The following is a 23,146-nucleotide window of genomic DNA, read 5'->3' as shown; positions in this document are numbered from 1 at the left end:
GTCATTGCATCAACTGAGGAAGAGCTCAACAACCTTATACCTTATAAAATGCATATGACACTACTCATATCATTACCATTGTGGCTATGAATCACCTAAAAATTAAAAGTCATAATTTAAGCTATTAATAATAGCTCCTACTTCATGGAAACTACCATCCTAAGTGCTTGGTGTACATATATTTTCTCATTTAATGCTCACAAAAGCCCTGCAAGATAGGCATTATTTCTGCTTTCAAGATGAGGAAACTCACAAGCCCACACAATAAAGCATTTATTCATTCATTCATTTAACAGATTTTACAGACCACCATTACAGTCTAACTCTGGCTCTAATACAATTTTTGCATATTAGACAAAGTTTTACATAAGCTATCTAAAACAGGTCCAAAAGAATCTGGAAGAAGGAAGAATTATACTCCAGATTTTCTGGTCAAGAGCTCCTCCTTACTGACTCAGTAAGCTTGTCAATATTTATTCTAGGGATGGGAGGGGTGGGGGAGAGAAGGTATGCTATAACTCATAATTGGCATTTTCTACCTCAGTCAGGTGCCAAAAAAATTTTTTTTAATAAACTAAGAGTCAAGTCTCTATAAGCCATTTGTGAAGCATACAAGTGCTTATTACTCTCTAGCTGAGGAAAATGTCATTTATGTATTCAAATAGAATGAAGCAGAGGAAGATTATGTCTTGCAGATTTAGAATACTCAAACTATCTTGCACTAAAAACACTAGAGATACTTAAGAAAATACTGAATGGACCTTCTCCTTGGTTTCCTTTAAAATGTTAAGGGTTTTTTGTTGAACTCTTGCCTATTAAGTATGAAGGAAGCTGTAACAGCATGAAGACTCAGAAATTCTTGAAGCTCTCCCCATTAGTCCTCAGTTTTAATATTCCAATTCTCTGGCTAACCTTGAGTGATATGTCAGTCCAGTAAATCCGGTTGTCTGTCACGTCAAAATCCAAAGCAGAAGCTTCTTTGACACCAGTGAGTGGAATGGCCACGTTATTATTATTAGTTTCCAAAGAAATTCTCCTGATGTCAGCTCTTCGTGAAAACAGAAGGAAAGCCTCTGGGACAATGCAGGTCTTCATGTCACTGATGAGTTCAAAGCCAATGGGACAGGCACAGCGAAGGCCCTGGGGTCTATAGAGGCAGAGATGGCTACATCCCCCATTATCCTCAGCGCAGGGGTTGGAACCTAAAATACAAATTCATTATAAAAGGACACACAATCGACATAATCAACACATTTTCAATTTAAATGACCAAGCATTTGTTTGACAAAGACATAGGATTATATTTGCTCCCCAATCTAGAGTTTCAATTCTAATCTCACAAACAAGCATTATGAGGATTAACAGGGAATAAAAGACCAGGCACAGTGGTGCAGGCCTGCAGTCCCAGCTACACCAGAGGCTAAGCAGGATGGTTTCAGCCCAGGAGTTCTGACTGGAGCTACACTAGGCTGACTGGGTGTCTGACTAAGTTGGTGGCAGTATGGTGACCTCCCAGGAGCGGTGAATTGGCCCAAGCTGAAAATGGAGCAGGGCAGGAAGCAACAGTCAGAACTGGACATGGAACAACAGACTGGTTCCAAATAGGAAAAGGAGTACATCAAGGCTGTATATTGTCACCCTACTTACTTAACTTATATGCAGAGTACATCACGAGAAACGCTGGGCTGGAGGAAGCACAAGCTGGAATCAAGATTGCCAGGAAAAATATCAATAACCTCAGATATGCAGATGACACCACCCTTATGGCAGAAAGTGAAGAACAACTAAAGGGCCTCTTGATGAAAGTGAAAGAGGAGAGTGAAAAAGGTGGCTTAAAGCAATGGTATGGGGAGGGAGGAGGGAGGAGGGTTCAGGATGGGGAACACATGTATACCTGTGGGGGACTCATTTCGATATTTGGCAAAGCCAATACAATATTGTAAAGTTTAAAAATAAAATAAAATTAAAAAAAAAAAAAAAAAAAGCTCAACATTCAGAAAACGAAGATTATGGCATCCAGTCCCATCACTTCATGCAATTAGATGGGGTAACAGTGGAAACAGTGTCAGACTTTATTTTTTTGGGCTCCAAAATCACTGCAGATGGTGACTGCAGCCATGAAATTAAAAGATGCTTACTCCTTGAAAGGAAAGTTATGACCAACCTAGACAGCATATTAAAAAGTAGAGACATCACTTTGCCAACAAAGGTCCGTCCAGTCAAGGCTATGGTTTTTCCAGTGGTCATGTATGGATGTGAGAGTTGGACTATAAAGAAAGCTGAGCACCGAAGAATTGACGCTTTTGAACTGTGGTGTTGGAGAAGACTCTTGAGAGTCCCTTGGACTGCAAGGAGATCCAACCAGTCCATCCTAAAGGAGATCAGTCCTGGGTGTTCATTGGAAGGACTGATGTTGGAAGCTGAAACTCCCAATACTTTGGCCACCTGATGAAAAGAGCTGACTCATTTGTAAAGACCCTGATGCTGGGAAAGATTGAGGGCAGGAGGAGAAGGGGACAACAGAGGATCAGATGGTTGAATGGCATCACCAACTCAATGGACATGGGTTTGGGTGGACTCCGGGAGTTGGTGATGGACAGGGAAGCCTGGCGTGCTGCGGTTCATGGGGTCGCAAAGAGCTGGACACGACTGAGCGACTGAACTGAACTGAAAACGGAGCAGGTCAACTCTTATGCTGATCAACTGGGAAAAAACGTATGACAAAATTATTTTCCTGTGTACCCATAGGAGGCTTTAAGCAAACTGCATTATTCATACAATAGAAGTTCTTTTTCTGACAGTGTGTGGGTGTTAAGTTTAGCCCTTCAATTCAAACTATGAGGCCAGTATTGAACCAACATTTAAAGGTCCATCCTTGCCAATCAATCCAATGACTTGTGTTCTCATTTGTCCCTGGGTAAACACTTAAAGAAACTTCTTGATTCAAAAATTAATCATGGATACCTAGATGGTACCCAGCACTGGGTCATCTAAAAGTATCACTGAACTTGGCAATATGCTGAAAACTGGTCTGGAGGTTTCAGGAACCAGAAGAAAGCGATTTGGAGTATTTCTTCCTGGGATGTTTATTTGGGTTTGACCGTGAGATGTGGAAGGAAGTTGACTGATATTAGCCTTGGAAAGAAGGTAACTGTCTAAAAACTGTTCACTGTCTTCCTTGACTTAGCCACTATGAAACATCATGTGATATGAAGTGAAAGGCAACAAATTTTTAAGAAAAATGTAAAATGTACTTGTACCACAAAGAATTTATTAACTTCGTGAGCTTCAACAAATTAAATAATCTCCTTAAAAGAGAGAAGAAAAAAAAAGGTCCATTTCTCATTACAGAAAGCTTAACAGATGATTTTTACATCCACTCAAAATATCAACAATTTACACTGCTGACTTTATAGGCTGCTAACTATATCTTTTCTCATTCCTGGTTCACCCTCTAAGAGAACTGTGAAATTACCTACCAATGACTCGATGAACATTCGTGGCCTTCAGGCCCATGAGGTCAGGGAGCTGATCGATGATGACTTCCCGCTCTGCGCTTCGTTTGTGTACTCTTTCGATGCTCCGCCTCTGCCAGTCAGTCCAGTAGACATAGTCACCCAACAAGGTAAACCCAAATATGTGGGGGATTTTGTCTTCCACGAGCACTCGTCTCCCAGTCCCATCGGTATTCATAACCTTCAAGTTTAAGTTTAAAGAGAAGGAAGAGAAAAAGATGTGTACTTATTCTTTATATATGTAAAAAACGACAAAAACCAACCATGCTTTTGTCAAAATCCAAGAGATCTTAGTTATTTCTATTACAATGCTTTCACAAAATGACAACATGCTGATTTAATAAGAATGATTTCAAAGACTCAACATAGGCTCATATTTAACTTCTATTTCTCCATTCTCTGATTAACCTTCCTTCTAGAAATTCTGACATTAGATTTAGTATGCATCTCCTATATTAAATGACCAAACAGAAGTACAATATTGTCACCTTAAGTTTGCCTGTCCATCTGTCTTCAAATTAGTATATACCTTTGCAAACATTATACCAGTATATATTTTGTTTTATGACACATTTTATTTTATCCTGAGAGTTTTGCCTTTTTAATATCTAAGGAAACAGATTCAAATAAGGTCACACAGCTTGTAAACAGAATTGGTGTCTTTTTTAGGACTCCTCCTACTTAGTATATTTCTTATTTCACTGTTTGAAGATTTTTTTTTAAACTACACATAATGGATTCTCAATAATCCCTCAGTCCTCAAAGGTTCTAATCACAAAACTGTCAGGTGTTTGACACTCTAGATACTCTCTCTACAACCAAGTTTCAAATAACTAGGCCGTATCTACAGTAACATGATTAAATTCACCCTGACACTTTCATTACGCACAGAAGCAAATTCTCTAGAAGTGGCAAAGGCATCTAACCTGTCTCTGACACTGCAGAAACACGTACTAATCTTCTGTTCTAAAACACAGGAAGTCTTCTGAAGCACCAACTTTCAAGTTCCCAAATGAGAACATTTCTACCATTTAAAGTGGTCTGGGGATCTCCCTGGTGGTCCTCTGGCTAAGATTGCAATCTCCCAAATAAAGGCCATCTGGGTTCAATCCTTGGTCAGGGAACTAAATTTCATATGCTTCAACTAAAAATCCCATTAGAAACAACTAAGACTCAGTGCAGCCAAATAAATAAATAAAAACTCAAGAAAAAAAAAGTAGTCTGGGTGCCAGGCAAATCAGCCTTCAGAAATGTCATTCTGTGGCTAAAAACCTGTACATACAAACATCTGCCACCCACTCACCTAAAAAGAAATATCAGGTATAATCTTAGGCAAGTACTAATTTTTTATCCATAAATTATATTCCATGTAAATCAATACTATGATGCCTAGATGGAATGACAAGCAAATACCTTCTCTCTCCTCTCTAAAAATTTTAAAATACTTGCTGACCTTTCCAAAACAGCCAACTCTTTGAAACAAAATATTTAAAATCTGAGCAAAATTATGCTATACTCTTATATCTTCAACTGCAAATATTGACTTATATCTGATGGAAGAGAGATTATATTAAATGTTTGTATCTGATACAACAGGACTTCTATTAATCCAACTGAATAAATCTGTCTTTAAACAGAATGTTTCTAGAAGTAAAAAACATAGTTCAAAATAATTAATTACTACTCCAACCCCTAATATTAAACACTTTTTAAGGTTAATAATTTCTCCTTATTTTTTTATATTCACATTTTCTTGCAACAGACCATTCCTGGATATATTTCATGATGTCTATGGCTTATCTTGAAGTTATTTTGATATTTAATAAAAGTAAAATGACTAAGTGGTCACTTTTGATAATCTGTTTACTTATCTAACTAGAAAGTCATCTCAAGAATACCAGGAACCTAATTCATCTACTTCCTTATTACATCGGTTCATAGCTACGATTAGAGTCTCATGAAGAACTCAATAAATATTTTTAAAACAATTTTTAAAAAGACAGCAGTTTCCTAAGACACTCAAGAAAGCTTCTTAAAAATGAAAATGAAAATGTATAGAACAGTTCTTATCCTCAGATCCTAGTTTGGCCGTGTGCATGAATAAAAATTATCCTTGCTCAAATTTTAAATTCATATAAAAATGCACACTGCAGTCTACTTTGGGAAAATGAATACATTCCTGATTCCCTCCTATAACCAGAGCTCCAAGAAAGAATTTCTGGCCCCATTTTACCACTTACTGCCTGGAAACTCTGATCAGGGTGAAAAATCTTTCCTATATAAGATCTAATTTAAAAAAAGACTAGCATTTTGAAGGAAGGCTTATGCGTGTGTATTTAAAAGAAGTATATGTGAAATTTTATAGATTTTAATAAAGTATATTAGCATATTTTTTGTTGTCTTGTCACTAGTTTGTGTCCGACTCTTTGCGACCCTGCCAGGTTCCTCTGTTCATGGGATTATCCAGGCAAGAATACTGGAGTGGACTGCCATTTCCTTCTCCAGGGGATCTTCCAACCCAGGGGTCGAACCATGTCTCCTGCCATGGCAGGCGGATTCCACACCGCTGGGCCACCAGGGAAGCCCTATTAGGATATTAAAAAACATAATTTAGAATAGTCGTTATTGTAGGTAGGAAAAGCTTATTTTAAAACTTGGTCTTTTTGCTTTCATCATAATATGGAGATTCTCTCTTGACTCTGGTATCTTCCTCTACCCTCCTTGCAAGAATTTCCTCCCAATACTATTTCCTTCCTTACCAGTAGCTCCAATTTCTCCCTCTCCGTAAGGTCCTTCTTTTTTGCCTTTAACACAACAGTTTCCACCATCTTAGAAAGATTTTTAAAAGCTGAAAGATTCCGTTTTTACTATTTGACAGTGATCTGTAACTGCTGCCTCCACCTAACACCACTCAGTCCCTTCACTCCTACAACCGGCTGACAACCTGTGACTCAGACAAAGTAACTACTGAAAACGATCAAAGACTACTTCCTTGTTTTTCTCAGCTTTTGTTAAGTTTGCCTCTTTTGACTCACTGAAACTCTACACTGGGTTTTCATGGCACGGATCTGATGTTGCTTCTTTTTCTATACAAAGACTGCTTTCTATCTCTTCATTTCACTGGTTCCTCTTTCCTTTTTCAAACCTGGCTGGGGATTTTCCAAGATTTCCTGAGTTGTTCTCTGTAAAACATCATTTAACAAGACAATCAAGTCTTATGCCTTTACTATTTATTACCTTCTGCAGAAAAATTACAAATATGGCAAGCTCTGGTCTAAGGTCTCATTAGTCTCTGCTGCAGTATTTCCCAAGGCATCTCCCAGAAAATGTACTGTTACCTCACCCAAAATGTCATATACGGAACAGGAAACCTATCTCCTCCATTAGGGGCAGGAGTTCATCATCCTATTAGACAGCATCTAACACAGACTGCTGAATAGTCTGTATTTTAGAACCCTAAAATAATAGTTTCTTATAAGTGTACAGTACATTAAGACATGTTTGATTTTATTTTATTCCTAGATTCAGTATTGTCTTGCATCAGCTATTTTACTTTTAATAAATTAACACTAATTTTGCTGATTACTATGCTCAAATACTGGCCTTCCTGTTAAAATTTACTTGCTGATCTAAATGCATACACCAGTTGTCCAATACTGAACTTGTTTTTAAAAATAAAACCTAAATTTCTACTTCAAAAATGCTACAGGATTAACCAACTCTCTTTTTTCAGTTATGTGTCCTGCAACATTCCTGATGCTTCATTTTGATAAATTAACAATTTAAACACAAATAGCTGATTAAATATGAATTCAGATAACAGGCAAAGAATAAAACTGAAAATCACAGGGAGAAATATAACAAAGAAACAATTCCAAAAGATTCTCCTGGTTCACAAAACCCAGCATTTTCTCTTTAACATTTACTCTTCATTCTTTTGCTCTCTAAAAATCTCTTATGGGGAAATTCACTGGTGATCCAATGGTTAGGACTCTGCTTCCACTTCAGGGGGCGCAGGCTCGATATTTGGTTGGGGAACTAAGATCCCACATGTCTCATGACTCGGCCAAACGCAACAAAACAGAACATCTTTTATGATTATCTAACAATATTCTGGCAGAATTCAACAGATGTGGATTTTAAATATAAACCCTATCACTCATGAGATAAGGCAATTTCTCATACAAAAAACAGGAGAACATATCATGCTAAATTATTTAATGAATAAAGACTGTTTACTTATTAGCACAGTATCAGATGTGTAGTACATGTTTACTAAATGCTGTTTTTCCCCTTCGTTGTTTTTAGTAAAATGCTTTAGTCCCTAAAAGTAAATAGCTACACTTAAATGACTACATTTAATTTAGCAAAATATAGCACTTCAAAATAAAAATAAATAAATATAGAAGCATATGTGGAAATAAAAGACCAAACCATCACACACTTTTTAAACAGAACAAAAGCAACAGACCTTTCTGTATCCTGGCAACTAGTGGGAAACTGCAAGGCTGCAGCCTTTGCTCATTTCTAACACCCATTTTTACTGTTTGCTTATGCCCACCACTTCATGGGAAATAGATGGGGAAAGTGTGGAAACAGTGTCAGACTTTATTTTTCTGGGCTCCAAAATCACTACAGATGGTGACTGCAGCCATGAAATTAAGACGCTTACTCCTTGGAAGGAAAGTTATGACCAACCTAGATAGCATATTCAAAAGCAGAGACATTACTTTGCCAACAAAGGTCCGTCTAGTTAAGGCTATGGTTTTTCCTGTGGTCATGTATGGATGTGAGAGTTGGACTGTGAAGAAGGCTGAGCGCCGAAGAATTGATGCCTTTGAACTGTGGTGTTGGAGAAAACTCTTGAGAGTCCCTTGGACTGCAAGGAGATCCAACCAGTCCATTCTGAAGGAGATCAGCCCTGGGATTTCTTTGGAAGGAATGATGCTAAAGCTGAAACTCCAGTACTTTGGCCACCTCATGCGAAGAGTTGACTCATTGGAAAAGACTCTGATGCTGGGAGGGATTGGGGGCAGGAGGAGAAGGGGATGACAGAGGATGAGATGGCTGGATGGCATTACCGACTCGATGGACGTGAGTCTCAGTGAACTCTGGGAGTTGGTGATGGACAGGGAGGCCTGGCGTGCTGCGATTCATGGGGTCGCAAAGTGTCGAACACGACTGAGCGACTGATCTGATCTGATCTGATCTATGCAACTTAGATGCACATTAACTAAAACAGTAAGCACAAAGGAGTAAACAGTTGGACAATTTAATTGGAATATACTTTTTTTTTTAACTTTACAATATTGTATTGGTTTTGCCATATATCAACATGAATCCGCCACAGGTATACATGTGTTTCCCATCCTGAACCCTCCTCCCTCCCTGTACCATCCCTCTGGGTCGTCCCAGTGCACCAGCCCTAAGCATCCAGTATCGTGCATCGAACCTGGACTTTCACTGTTCTATGAGACCCTCACTGCAATCCCCAGAATCAATGACCATACTTACTAAATGCAAATCACATGAAAAACATGATGAATGCTGAGAAGTTTACAACAGGGCCCCTTCTAGGTAAGGGTTACAATCCAATTGAGGAGGTAATCTACATTTATATTAAAACCACACACATACACCCTTCTCTGGTCTACAGCTGATCAGAAAAAACTTGAGCCAGAAGTAGCAGTTCAAATCCACCTCCAAGAATTAGAAGAATTTTGACAAAGAAAAAAAGAAAATGATTTAAATTGAATGAAAAAGGAATATTTAAATGAATTAAAAAAGTAACACAGTCCAGAATGTCTTGTTTGACTAAAAGAAACGCTTTGAGGTAAAAAGAATACATACAAAAGGGACTCAAAGAGACAGCTTCAGGCAGATATCACCTGATAGCCAGGTATGAAGTTCCAGATAAGAAAACTACAGAAAACAAGAAACTTATGAAAGCCACTTTAAGGAGAGTGACATAGCACAGCTATGTTTCAGGAAGACCTCATGTAGCGTATCACTGTGTCCTGACTGTGCTAAAGATAACTATCTCAAATGCAGAATTATGGTTAATAGGGCATTCCTAGTGGCTCAATAGTAAAGAATTTGCCTGCCAATGCAGGAGACAAGGGTTCAATCCCTGGTCCAGAATCCCACTTGCCACAGAGCAGCTAAGCCCATGCACCACAACTATGGAGCCTGTGCTCTAGAGCCCGGGAGCCACAACTACCGAGCCCATGCACCCAACTACTGAAGCTGGTGCACCCTAGAGCCCATGTTCCACAACAAGAGAAGGCACCACAATGAGAGGCCTGCACACCGCAACTGGAGAGTAGTCCACGCCCATCACAACTAGAGAAAGCCTGCACAGCAACAAAGACCTAGCACAGCCCCCTCCCTCAAAACTTAAGTATTATAGTTAATAAAATATTTTCAATTTTCATGGGATGATAATGTGTCTGTGTGTGCGGGTCTGAATGTTTGCAATTCCATGGACTGTAGCCCACCAGGCTCCTCTGTCCATGGGATTTCCCAGGCAACGGAACTGGAATGGGTTGTCATTTCTTTCTCCAGGGGATCTTCCCCACCCAGGGATCCAAACCCAAGTCTCCTGTATTGACAGGCAGATTATTTACCACCACACCACCTAGGAAGCCACAGAATAATAGAGGTCCAAAAAATCCCTTTTCTTGGGGTTAATTAGCCCTGTTTTAGAATTCAGAATTTTTTCTTGAAATATAGAAAAGTTAACACAATGCACACAGCATATCACCTCTACCTGGGTCCAGGGCAACACTTCATTGCCAAGCATAATAATATTTTTGCTGAAAGACATACACATATTCCCACAAAGGAACATAAACAGAGACTACAATTGGTCTTACACCACTTCAAGTCAGGGTCTTTACTAACTTAATTAACAAAAACAATTTTCAGTTTTGAGAGCTTTTTAGATTTCAGAATTATACATAAGGACTGCAGGTTAGGAGTGCTTTGCTGACCTTTACTCTGATCCCCTGACAAAACTGAGGCTTAGATCAGTGTTAATGCTGCTCTAAGTGCAAGCAAGGGTCTCAGAAAAAAGAAAAAAACATGCAAAGGACATGCTTAAAAGTTAAAAGGTAAGGTAACTTTTAGCAACATCTGGCAAAACAACAAATGATAATCTTTAGAACAGCAGAGTCCAAGGACTCAAATACAGTTCCCTAAAAGCCACAGCTAAGGATTCTATATAGCTTTAGCACATTAGAACATCAGTCCCTTCTAGCTAGCTATTCCTTCTTCTCTCACTTGAAAGGCAAAACTAAAAATCTTTTGTTTGGGGTTTTTTTTTGATGGGGGGGCGGGGGGGGGTAGTGGAGTAAATACAGTACTCACTTAAAGCTAGATGTAGCAGCTCTATTTCAAATTCAACAATGTAACTAAGATATGCTAAAGACACTTTCAATATAACTTTATAAGCACACCTATCCCCTTGACTACTCCCCTTAACTATCTTCCCATTCTTGACTGCTGTAGCTTTTTACAACTGAGTTGAGTCTAGAATAGTGCTGTCCGAACAAAGTATAATACAAGTCACAAATGTGAGTCCTGTGTAATTTAAATTTTTCTAGGAGCCAGAATTTTTTTAAGTTTAAAAAAATATATATTAATTTATTCAAGTATATCCAAAATATTTTTACTTCAAAATGTAATCTTCAGAACTTTTGCTGAGATTTTAATACTAATATTTACAGTCTTCTCAGTATGCATTTAACACTTTAAGCATCTCAATTCAGAGTAACCACACTGTAGGTGCTCTGTGGACATACATGGCCACTGACTCCCACAGTGGACTGTGCAGGATTAGAATTTAATGGTGGTGACTATACAGCCCACAACAAAGTTAATTTATTCCTGTTTTAAATTGGACCTCCATCCCCTCTCAAACCTGCCTGCCACCTTCGATGCTGCCCTAGACTCTCAGGCTCGGTAGAACCACAAACGTATGTTTTCCATTTGAGCTTTCTTCCCTCCCCAGCTAAACTAAATTCTAATATGGGTTAAAATTACTTCAAAAAAATGGTTTCTCATGAGAAGAATGAACAAAACTCTACTTGTTTCATCTTTTATCACATTTTCAAGTTTACATTTCAAAGTACCAGCTGAGATTTGTTAAGAATAAGGACAAAGGCCTGATTTCATTTCTTTCTGGTTATTTCAAAACAGAAGTATTAAAACCACATTTATTGATTACTGCAGATGGTGATTGCAGCCATGAAATAAAAAGACGCTTACTCCTTGGAAGGAAAGTTATGACCAACCTAGATAGCACATTCAAAACCAGAGACGTTACTTTGCCAACAAAGGTCCGTCTAGTCAAGGCTATGGTTTTTCCAGTGGTCATGTATGGATGTGAGAGCTGGACTGTGAAGAAAACTGAGCGCCAAAGAACTGATGCTTTTGAACCGTGGTGTTGGAGAAGACTCGAGAGTCCCTTGGACTGCAAGGAAATCCAGTCAGTCCATCCTAAAGGAGCTCAGTCCTGGGTTTCATTGGAAGGACTGATGTTGAAGCTGAAACTCCAATACTCTGGCCACCTCATGCGAAGAGCTGACTCATTGGAAAAGACCCTGATGCTGGGAGGGATTGAGGGCAGGAGGAGAAGGGGACGACAGAGGATGAGATGGTTGGATGGCATCACCAACTCAATGGACATGGGTTTGGGTAGACTCCGGGAGTTGGGTGATGGACAGGGAGGCCTGGTGTGCTGCGGTTCATTGGGTCACAAAGAGTCGGACATGACTGAGCAACTGAACTGAACTGAACCTGCCATTACATTTATATCTGCCATCTCCTTGGCTCTCCCCATCTCACTGGCTCTCACTAGGGAGAAGCTAGGTGGTTCCTAAGTATCTTTACTCCACTTTAATATTGGCCTGAAATTTTCCATAAGTAAAAAAAATTGAAAAAAAAATGGAGGAAAGATAACAGTCCAAGGGCATGTGAATAATGATATAATAGTTATTAACAAATGCTGCTATCATTTTTGTTATTCATACAATGTAGGCAGCAATTTATAAGAATAGTCTGAAGAGATTAAGGGATCAAAAGTTTAAACAAAATGTGACTGTGAGACCTCGCACCTAAAGAACTCTGTATTTCTCTTTATACTGAGTCTAAGGATTACTTTGTGAAATCTGTTTCCTTCCATTACTTTTGCAAAGTTGACACTTCTTAGCAAATTGGCTTCTACCCTAAACATTTCTTTTATCAACCACACAATCTCTCTTCTAGGCAAAAGCAACACAGTAAAACAAGAACATGTTGCTTTGTCTCAAAGAAAATTACTATTACATTCTCATACCCAAGGAGTAACAGTTTTGGACAGGTTACTAGGTTTGTAAATACCATTTTAAGCCTCTTTATGTTTAAAATAACAACCCAAATCCTGGTAAAAGACTGCTTGTACACTGTGAACCCAGAACAAATGCACCATTTTAGCAGATTCCAAAAGATTACCCTTATGCTTTAAAAGTTGAGCCAACACTAATTAAATCTTCTGGCAACTCTTGAGGTTGTGCTTCATCGTATTACCTCAGAGTGGTTTAATTAAACTGAAATTAGGCTTCTGTCACTCCTAAAATCTACCTCCAAATCTGAACCAGAGTCTCCAGTGGTTTCAGCTGCTTCAACCACATTGTGGTACGGATTTAACTTTCCGAGGCATTCCCAAATATTACAAACCACACTTAGAATATGGGCTACAACAAGAAACAGATGTGGGTTAACCAGAACATTATCTTCACAGATAGGAGGTAATGGCAAACCTTCTGTAGACATGACATCCGTTTTTGAGCAGTTTCGTCAGCTCATTAAATGTCAACACAGGATTACCCATCTTGGAATGCAGCCAGTCTGCTACCAAAGTTGCTGCTGTGCAACTTCTCTTGACTAGACATGTCCGAGAAATAGATGACAACAGGACAATCAGGCACCCATCACGAAATGAACTAGGGGTACTATCACGTTCCAAAGGAAATTCAAACGAACCATTCCTCTTACAATAGCCCAGCCAATACTCAAAATTATCAGTGAATTATTAGTTTATATATTATGTATATAAACAATTATACACTACAGAGGTTAACATAATTAATATATATTAATATATAATTATATATATATGACAAATAGGTATCATTGGGGTTGATTCATACACTCCATAGGGTATAAAGTATAATTTCACAGAAATGGCATTTTTGAAAACAGAAAACAATATATATTGATGACAATAACATTTCAGTCACGCAGAGTCTCACTGGAGTGAGAAGTAAAGAGAAACGCTTTGCACCCAGTAGGGGAAACAGAGGGATATTCTGCATCTGTTTAAGAGAGCAGTAAGAACAAATTCAGTGCTGCATTTAAAGACTTTAACCTACTTCAAGACATTTTAAGTCTGAGTAAATACAAGTGATTTTCAATATGGAAAAAGAAAGTGTCACACTTGCACTAGGTAGTTTTATAGTATTTTTAGAAGGAGTCATGCTTAGAATATCAAACATTTGCAGTTACTATGCTCTTTTACAGACGAGCTACAGATTGCTATTGTGATCGGAGCATTCTAAAACAAGAATTACTCAGCAAAACTATAAAATTGAGAACACATTTTCAGCTGAAGGTATCGTTAAGATGAAAACCAAGACCACCTTAGTCAATTTACTCAACTGCTTCAGAGACACCTCTGAGAACCTCACTGTCCTGGAGCCTTTAATAAACCCTACTGGGAGAAACATCAGCATATTAACAAGTGAAAATTGATCCCTTTCCTCTCACTCAAGAATAACTTATGTACACTCTATTTGGAGTCTTAGTAGGGAAAAAAATTGTCTTAGTAATTAAGGCAAATTACTCCAGTACCAATGAGCATGCCTTATGTCCAGATTCTGGCTTTTAAATACTGCTACTGCTAAGTCACTTCAGTCGTGTCCGACTCTGTGCGACCCCACAGACAGCAGCCCACTAGGCTCCTCTGTCCCTGGGACTCTCCAGGCAAGAATACTGGGGTGGGTTGCCATTTCCTTCTCCAATGCATAAAAGTGAAAAGTCAAAGTGAAGTTGCTCAGTCGTGCCCGACTCTTAGCGACCCCATGGACTGGAGCCTACCAGGCTCCTCCGTCCATGGGATTTTCCAGGCAAGAGTACTGGAGTGGGGTGCCATTAAAAAGAACCATGGCTTCTTGGCACGGGAAATAAGAGAAAGCTGGACTATACTGTTGTTTCAAAAAAGTGAGTTTAAAATGATGGGGACTCCTTACAAAATTAAAGTCCTACTTCTGGTACAGATTGCAAAATGGGATCGATCCCAAAGAGGTATCTGCACCTCATATTTATTGTGGTATGGTTATTCACAATAGCCCAGAGGTGGAACCAACTTAAATGCCCATCAAAAGATGAATGGTTAGAGAAAATGTAGTATAGGCATAAAATGGAATATTATTCAGCCTAAAAAAATGATGGGAATCCTATCACATGACACAAACATGGATGAACCTTGCGGACATTATGCTACATGAGATACAGCCAGTCACAAAAAGGTATCAATCAGTTCAGTCGCTCAGTTGTGTCCAACTCTTTGCGACCCCACGAACTGCAGCACGCCAGGCCTCCCTGTCCACCACCAACTCCCGGAGTTCACTCAGACTCACGTTCATTGAGTCGGTGATCCCATCCAGCCATCTCATCCTCTGTCGTCCCCTTTTCCTCCTGCCCCCAATCCCTCCCAGCATCAGAGTCTTTTCCATTGAGTCAACTCTTCACATGAGGTGGTCAAAGTATTGGAGTTTCAGCTTTAGCATCATTCCTTCCAAAGAAATCCCAGGGCTGATCTCCTTTAGAATGGACTGGTTGGGTCTCCTTGCAGTCCAAGGGACTCTCAAGAGTCTTCTCCAACACCACAGTTCAAAAGCATCAATTCTCTGGTGCTCAGCTTTCTTCACAGTCCAACTCTCGCATCCATACATAACCACTGGAAAAACCGTAGCCTTGACTAGATGAACCTTTGTTGGCAAAGTAATGTCTCTGCTTTTTAATATGCTATCTAGGTTGGTCATAACTTTCCTTCCAACTGCGTAATTCCACTTAGACGAGTTATCTAAAGTAATGAAATCCTGAGAATCAGAAAGTAAAATGGTGTTTGCCAGGAGTTGTTCAATAGGAATGGAGATTCAGTTTTGCAAGATAAGAAAGTTCGAGAGATCTTGAACAATAATGCACATATAATTAGCACCACTGTATGTTTTAAAATGGTTAAGGTGGTAGCTTTTATGTTATGTGTTTTTCACCACAATTAAAAAAAAAAAAAAGGACACATGTGAAAAGAACATGGAATCACCTTGATGGTACTCCTATTGCCAATTCTGGGATAATCTTTGCAACAACATAATGATGACAATGGAATGTAACCTGTGGAATAAACTGAACATCCATGGGCTCATATATATAGAAATATGTATGTACAAATATACATGAATAACTGAATAAATAGGAAAGGGGAAACCTCTTCCTTATGAGAGAATTTCAATTAATATAATAGGAATAATGGAAATGGTGTAAGCGTTCATTTCCTGGTGATCACTATTCTCTGAGTATATAAAACAAATCTGGGTGAAAGTTTTACTACTCTTGCCAATTTTTTGTTGAAGTCTGCAATTATTTCAAAAACAAACAGGCAGCAGAACTCAACACAAAAAGTATTGTACAGGAAACCTGAATTCTATTGTTTTCTTTCTAAGTAGAAAGCTCTATGACCTTTGGCAAATAAAAGAAGCTAATCAGAAAGCACCAAGCACTGCTCCAGTTTAAGAAACGAAACCTGGGTTAGAGAAAATAAATGTTTGCTTGAGTATAGGGAAGTATCCAGAAACCATCTGATGATAATATCTAAACTGTCTGAACATGGCTTTTTTCCCCAAAGACAATGATACTCTGAAAACACATGAAATACCGTTTCCTTACTATCTGCAGACTAATGAAATCCATTGTAACCCAGAAGAGTTTGGGGTTTTCTCCCCCATATTTTAAGAACAACACTGTAACTAACACAAAAATAGTATTATAAATCTCAACCAGACATAAAAACCAAGTCATAAACCAATCCAAAATCAAAAATGAATGAACAACAAAACTAAATAAGTCTGAGCAAGGGCTAGATTAATAGCAAAGCCTCTAATTTCAGTCCTACTTACTAACTACAATCCTGGAAGATTTCAGAAGTTCAAAATAACAAATGAAATAACAAAACACTAGTCTACTGAAAATCTCAGCACAATAAAAGGGATTCTAACTCCTTCCCTGAGATTATTATTTCAGATCATATCTACCAAAAAAACAATCACAGTACAATGAATGAAGAGTCTGGGAACTCAGAGTTCAACCAAAAAATTAACAGGGCCTGCTTTATAACATTCTTAACATTTAAAACTGAAAACTACATTTAAAGTGGGGGGGGGACGGGACAGACTGAAGGTGAATCCTTTGCTCATTATGGATAACTTTAGGAATGACTATTACACAAATTCCTTAAATAGCTGGTGATAACTTAAGGTGAAAATGCTTGTCATTGTTAACACTGTTCAATGTTTTGCAAATTCCCTCCCAAGAAGTCCCAAAATTGTGGTCCTTGCTATTTATATGACTGTTTACCCTTTCCAAATCTAATAACAATAAAAATAAAATCTCTGTGACCCCATTTAAAGTATATATAATAGCTTCCAAGCTACAGGGAAATAACCGCCTGAAAAATGTTTTACATGGACTCAATTAACATCTACATATTTGGCAAGCTTCAAACAACAGCTTTCAACATTTATTTAAACCCGTCACACATGTTAATAATGAAGTAGTCCGCACAGAGGTCAATGCAAAATCTAAATGAATAGCTTACCAGAAGTTAATATCAGTAAAACTGAGTTACAAAGATACTGAACCTCCAATACGCCAAGTTTTCCTTAGGTGAGAGGAATTACAGGCACAGTATATAAGGAAAAATTTTAAGAAAAAAAAAAAAGTCATGTCATCTGTGATATACATTCCTTCTTAGCAATTCTCCCAAGCAAAATGCTTTATTTGTTCTTACCCTATGATATGCAATTAGTATAAAAAGCACCAGAAAATGTTAAAGCTGGAAGGAACGTCAATATCATCAGCTTCAAATTATCTCAATGGTCAAAATACAAAGACCAGCAATTATGTGAATTATCTATAGTCACCCAGGTAAATGGCAAGATCATGTGAGAACTAGGTCCAATATCACAAAAGGATTCAATAAAGATCTAGAGATTACCTCCATAAGAACTAAAAACTGTTATAAATTGTAAAGAGGTTGACCTCTCTTCTCAAGAAAGTGGGACACTGAAAGTCAGCACTCCTACTACAGGGGTAGAGAAACCAAAGGGACAAAACAGGCACTTGCCAAAATAATCAGACGGTAACTAAAAACAGCTCCCCACATATTAAACGGCTTAATACCAAAACATGAGATGAAAATGTGTAATACGATAATATTTAAAAAATGATACAAGTGCAAGTTCAAACTTGGTCACTAAAATGCTTTCTAAGTACCAACGTGTATCAGATTATCCTAATTTACACGGATAAAATTATTCTAACTCCAAAGTGAGGTAAATGCATCTTGCCTGGTGAGACTCACGGGTCTGTTGCAGCAGTTCAGGAAAAGTATGATTACATCTATCATCAAGCAAGTTTCTCTCATCATAAATATGTGCAATAATTACTTTAGAGCCAAAGTAGAGTGGATAATGAGATGACAGAGCTTATAATTGGATGATGTACTACTCTGCCTACTGCAGATTGTAGAAACAAGTTTAAAAATGTTGTTAGAAATGTACATCAACTTTCATATAGGTATGAAACAGGTAATTTTCATACAGAAGCTTAAAGATGTACATAATCATTAAGATACATCCCAAACAGAAGAAATATAATGGGAGAGCATCATGTTTACAACTCTATGAATACAGGCCCCAAATCCAGGTGTTCTGTTGAGCTAAGGAATCTAACAGTGGAATTTATCAGTATAATGTTGAGAATACACGGGGAAAAAATCTACATATTCACATACATATATACTATGGTAAAGTAGTAGGAATGGGCAAAGATTCAGATTATTTAAGTTCATTATCTTGAACCTTTTTCTAAAACTAGAAGTAAAATAAATTTTACAGATCAGTGTTATAAACTGGCAAAGATTTAAAAGGAAGAACTTGTTGGTACTTGTCATATACTCAGGAGAGCTTTACCTCAACAGATGAGATGATTAACCCAATAATGATTAGATTATTATAATTTCTTAAGGAGCAATTAATCTAAGAAACAAACAATAAGGAAAACCATCATAAATGGTCCTTGTGTGTTTCAACAGACTTTCACAATACTCAGGCTAAAGATGCCAGACAAAGAAATTACTTTAAAAAGAAATCTGAATACTTGGGAAACAAATTTCTTTATAAGAGTACTGATTAAATAGAGGAAGCTGTCATGAGAGGAAAATGTAGCCCTGCAATTTCAGGCTTAAGACTATGAAACAGAACATTCACCAAAGGCCAAGTTTTCAGTACACATCCTACACAATAATACCCTCTTTATTCAAAAGTTCCTTGGTACTCAAGGTTCTAATAATCTCTGTTTCTCTTTCCCAACTGAATTGTGCCAGGCATAACTAGATTTTGGAGAAACTATCTATGGACGCTGTATTCTCTAAAATAGCGAAATTTATAATAAGAGATTTGAAAAAAAATTCTACATGTCTTTGACATAGATCAGAAAAACCTTTATCTCCACTAGCTCTTGCTGCATTTGTCAGCATAAGCTCTGAAATAAAAAGGGGAAAAAAAAATAACAAGTATATACTGAGAAAATAAATCATGAGAAAATCTCAGAGATTTTAATACTAAAATCGCTATGACAGTATTATTATTTTCAATAAAACCAGTGATTGAAATCACATTAGTAATGTCAAGTTAAACTGGTATGTAAAAATCATCCTCAAGAAAATATAAGCTAACAGTATATTCTTAATTTTATATAAATATTTTAAACTTATAAATTTTCTCTGATATGTCTTCACTATTGGTAAGCAATACTGCAGGCCAGTAGTGCAACAAATGCTTAATGCTTTTGGCATTAGGTGGATCAAGAAACATGAGAATATTGTTAAGACACAATGTGCTTCTGCCTACTGTAAGGCCTTACAAAACAGAAATTAAGGCTTGTTTAATGTCACCTACCAGAAAAAAGAAACAACCTTTTTGGCTAATGCTTTAGTATTTACTATCAGAAAGTATTTCAGTATTTATTATTCTAACACCTGAGTGGAGGGTAGAGGGGACCCCAGTGCAGACAAGTAAACTAGAAGCCTGTGTGTAAAAGGTGATGAAATGATTTGAGCATAATGAAGAAACATAAACAAGTACCTACAGTTAAGTGGTCCCTATCAGTTCACAAATACGAAAATCAGACATACACTCACAGGAACATTCTTAAAGCACCAGTCAATACGATGATCGTCTTTTTTAAAAAAGAAAGGAAGAAAAAAAAAGACATCATTAGCACTTCACTATACAGCATTGCTCTCTGCGGAAGTTGGTTATAAATCTCAGGTAAACCTATTTATTTTTTCTTGCAACTCTGGACAACAGAAATGAAGTCTGAAATCCAAAGCTCCCTATTAATTTTCTCTGGTTTCCCCCAATCCTCAGACTTAGCTCCCCAACATATCCAGCACCTGGTTACATCACCACTTACCAAAAGAAGTGAGTGAGAACCTGATCTAAGTAATCTCCACTGAGGGAGCAGAGAGCATAACTGAATTAACATTTTGAGCTCTTCCCATAAGATCCACGCAAAACACAAGAGCTTACTATGCCTTACAGTGCTACGTGATCATTTACCAAACCCCTATTTTTAATTCCCAAATGTACTGGAAACATACAACCCAGGTAAACTTGACGTCTTCCAGAAGAGAACAGGGCCACTACCACTGTAATTTACTATTTTCTTATACTCCCAGGAAAAAGCACCTTTCATTCTTAGGCATGACAGAAGAAGAGGGGAAGCTTTCTAAAGAGAAGGGGACTAGCAAGGAGCATGTGACCTAGACTAGGTCAGATGAGCACTAAGGATAAGTTGATTACTTGCTAGCCAGCAAGTAATCTAAGAAAAGAGAGCATTTTTAAAATTATGTATCTTCCCAAAAGTTTTAGTCGACCTACTATCAAGTAAGACAAGATGAAAAGCTGGGGTCACAGCTGCTCCTATAATCACTACTTATCTCAGAGTAGGAACCTAACAGTTTTTCTTCCTCACTTATGCAAAACTGATTTAGATGGACAGCTGTGCTCTTTCCTTAGTTTGTCATATACCAGCAGTTTTAGATAACAGTATCAGCTCTATTTCCCAGATGCATCTGTAAAAAAAAAAAAAAAATTTTTTTTATACTGTAATTGTAATTAAAATTACAAATGCATTGAATGCTCAATTAGGGAAACTTCATCAGAATCTCCAGGGGAAAAAACAAGGGGAGGTCTTTGTGTGTATGATTTGGTAGAAGCAGATGTATCACCAACCCTGAACAATCTGTCAAAAAGAGAACAAAGAACAAATAGCAGTTGTGTTCCAATAAACCTGGAAGAAAGCTGACTGCCAAAGAATTGATGGTTTTGAACTGTGGTGTTGGAGAAGACTCTTGAGAGTCCCTTGGACTGCAAGGAGATCCAACCAGTCCATCCTAAAGGAGATCACTCCTGGGTGTTCACTGGAAGGACTGATGCTGAGGCTGAAACTCCAATACTGTGGCCACCTCATGCGAAGAGCTGACTCATTGGAAAAGACCCTGATGCTGGGAGGGCCTGGGGGCAGGAGGAGAAGGGGACGACAGAGGATGAGATGGTTGGTCGGCATCACTGACTCAACAGACATGAGTTTGAGTAAACTCTGGGAGATGGTGATGAACAGGGAGGCCTGGAGTGCTGCAGTCCATGGGGTTTCACAAAGAGTCTGACACAATTGAACAACTGAACTGAACTGACTGAAACCTGGAAGAAGAGAAGCAGATCTGAAAGGAAAAGTTTAAGGATGATGGTACAACTCAAGGAAGAAAAAGGAAGTGAGAAAGCAAATGACATCACATATATTAATACATATACACAGCTCAAGAGGCCAAAATTAACCCTAATTTTTAGACCTACTGCACTTCCCACAATATAAGAAAATAAATCCTGTAAAATATTCTATATTGTTATATGATATGTATGCATTTTTACTCTTAAACACTGTCATTCAGAACCTCCATAAATTCCCATTTTTCTACCTGAATCTCTTGACTTCTTGTGATTTCAAATAAATTTCTCTAAATAAAGTGACCTAACATAGCCTAGACAGCATATTCAAAAGCAGAGACATTACTTTGCCAACAAAGGTCCATCTAGTCAAGGCTATGGTTTTTCCTGTGGTCATGTATGGATGTGAGAGTTGGACTATAAAGAAGGCTGAGCGCCGAAGAATTGATGCTTTTGAACTGTGGTGTTGGAGAAGACTCTTGAGAGTCCCTTGGACTGCAAGGAGATCCAAGCAGTCCATCCTGAAGGAGATCAGCCCTGGGATTTCTTTGGAAGGAATGATGCTAAAGCTGAAACTCCAGTACTTTGGCCACCTCATGCGAAGAGTTGACTCAATGGGAAAGACTCTGATGCTGGGAGGGATTGGGGGCAGGAGGAGAAGGGGATGACAGAGGATGAGATGGCTGGATGGCATCACTGACTCGATGGACGTGAGTCTGAGTGAACTCCGGGAGTTGGTGATGGACAGGGAGGCCTGGCGTGCTGTGATTCATGGGGTCGCAAAGAGTCAGACACGACTGAGCGACTGAACTGAATTGAAACAGTCATAATAAGCTAAGAAAGATAAGATCAAATAGGGAATTTTTAAAATCCCTATGAAATAAAAAATCACGTTCTCTTCTCTGATGTAAACTATGTGCTCCTGCCTTATGTACACACAGTCCTCTGGGACACATGGGCCAAAACTGTTTTTCTAAGAGTAGTAACACATATACACTCATGGAGAGTCCAGGGTGGATCAACAATTCGCAATTCGTGAACTGGAGGGGAATGGTGTATAATCTGTACCCCAATGATGCTCATGGCCTGTCTGAAAAGTAAACTCACAACCTCTGTCTCAGCAGCACTGCACTCCAGCTGCTAAAAATTTCAACACTAACATGGATTTAGAGGGGGTGAGGGCAGTGAAACACTAACAACAGGGAAGACATTTGTATAGTCAAGTCTTTGTGAAGTTTTCTATTAATGGAAACCAGCTGCAAGAGCAGAAGATGGTTTTCAGGACTTAAGCCCAGTGGAATGGGTTTTTTTTCCTATTCCAAGATTCCAACCTGAAACGAAGGCCCTTTATCTCATTATTCCCTGAGAGTCCCTGTCACTCCCAAGAATTACCTTTCTAAAGTAACTGCTCTATAGCCCAAATTATCTATTACGAGATGCGTGCCGTGGCTTTGAAGAGCCATTCAAACCTACACCTTATATGAAATCATGTGTTCTCCAAAGAAACACTGTGATCAAAACTCT

The 23,146-nt window shown here is 38.3% G+C and overlaps 1 protein-coding gene across 5 annotated transcripts in view; it reads right to left on the bottom strand.

Annotated features, from left to right (window-relative positions):
- Nucleotides 1-23,146, bottom strand: part of LRP6 (LDL receptor related protein 6) — a 179,818-nt gene that overhangs the window by 49,740 nt on the left and 106,932 nt on the right. For all 5 annotated transcript variants that reach the window (XM_086401981.1, XM_086401983.1, XM_086401982.1 and 2 more), the window contains 2 exons: nt 3,480-3,696; nt 913-1,202 (listed from right to left, as the gene is read on the bottom strand). In XM_086401981.1, the coding sequence (XP_086258107.1) occupies nt 913-1,202; nt 3,480-3,696 (507 nt within the window). The remainder of the gene's footprint in view (nt 1-912; nt 1,203-3,479; nt 3,697-23,146) is intronic.

The sequence above is a fragment of the Bos grunniens genome, chromosome 5 (genome assembly GCF_055505025.1).
Source record: "Bos grunniens cultivar Pamir isolate PY7600 chromosome 5, Bosgru_T2T1.0, whole genome shotgun sequence".
NCBI classification, from domain to species: domain Eukaryota; kingdom Metazoa; phylum Chordata; class Mammalia; order Artiodactyla; family Bovidae; genus Bos; species Bos grunniens.
The sequence above is the reverse complement of the archived record's forward strand: the minus strand, read 5'-3'. Positions and strand labels throughout refer to the sequence as shown.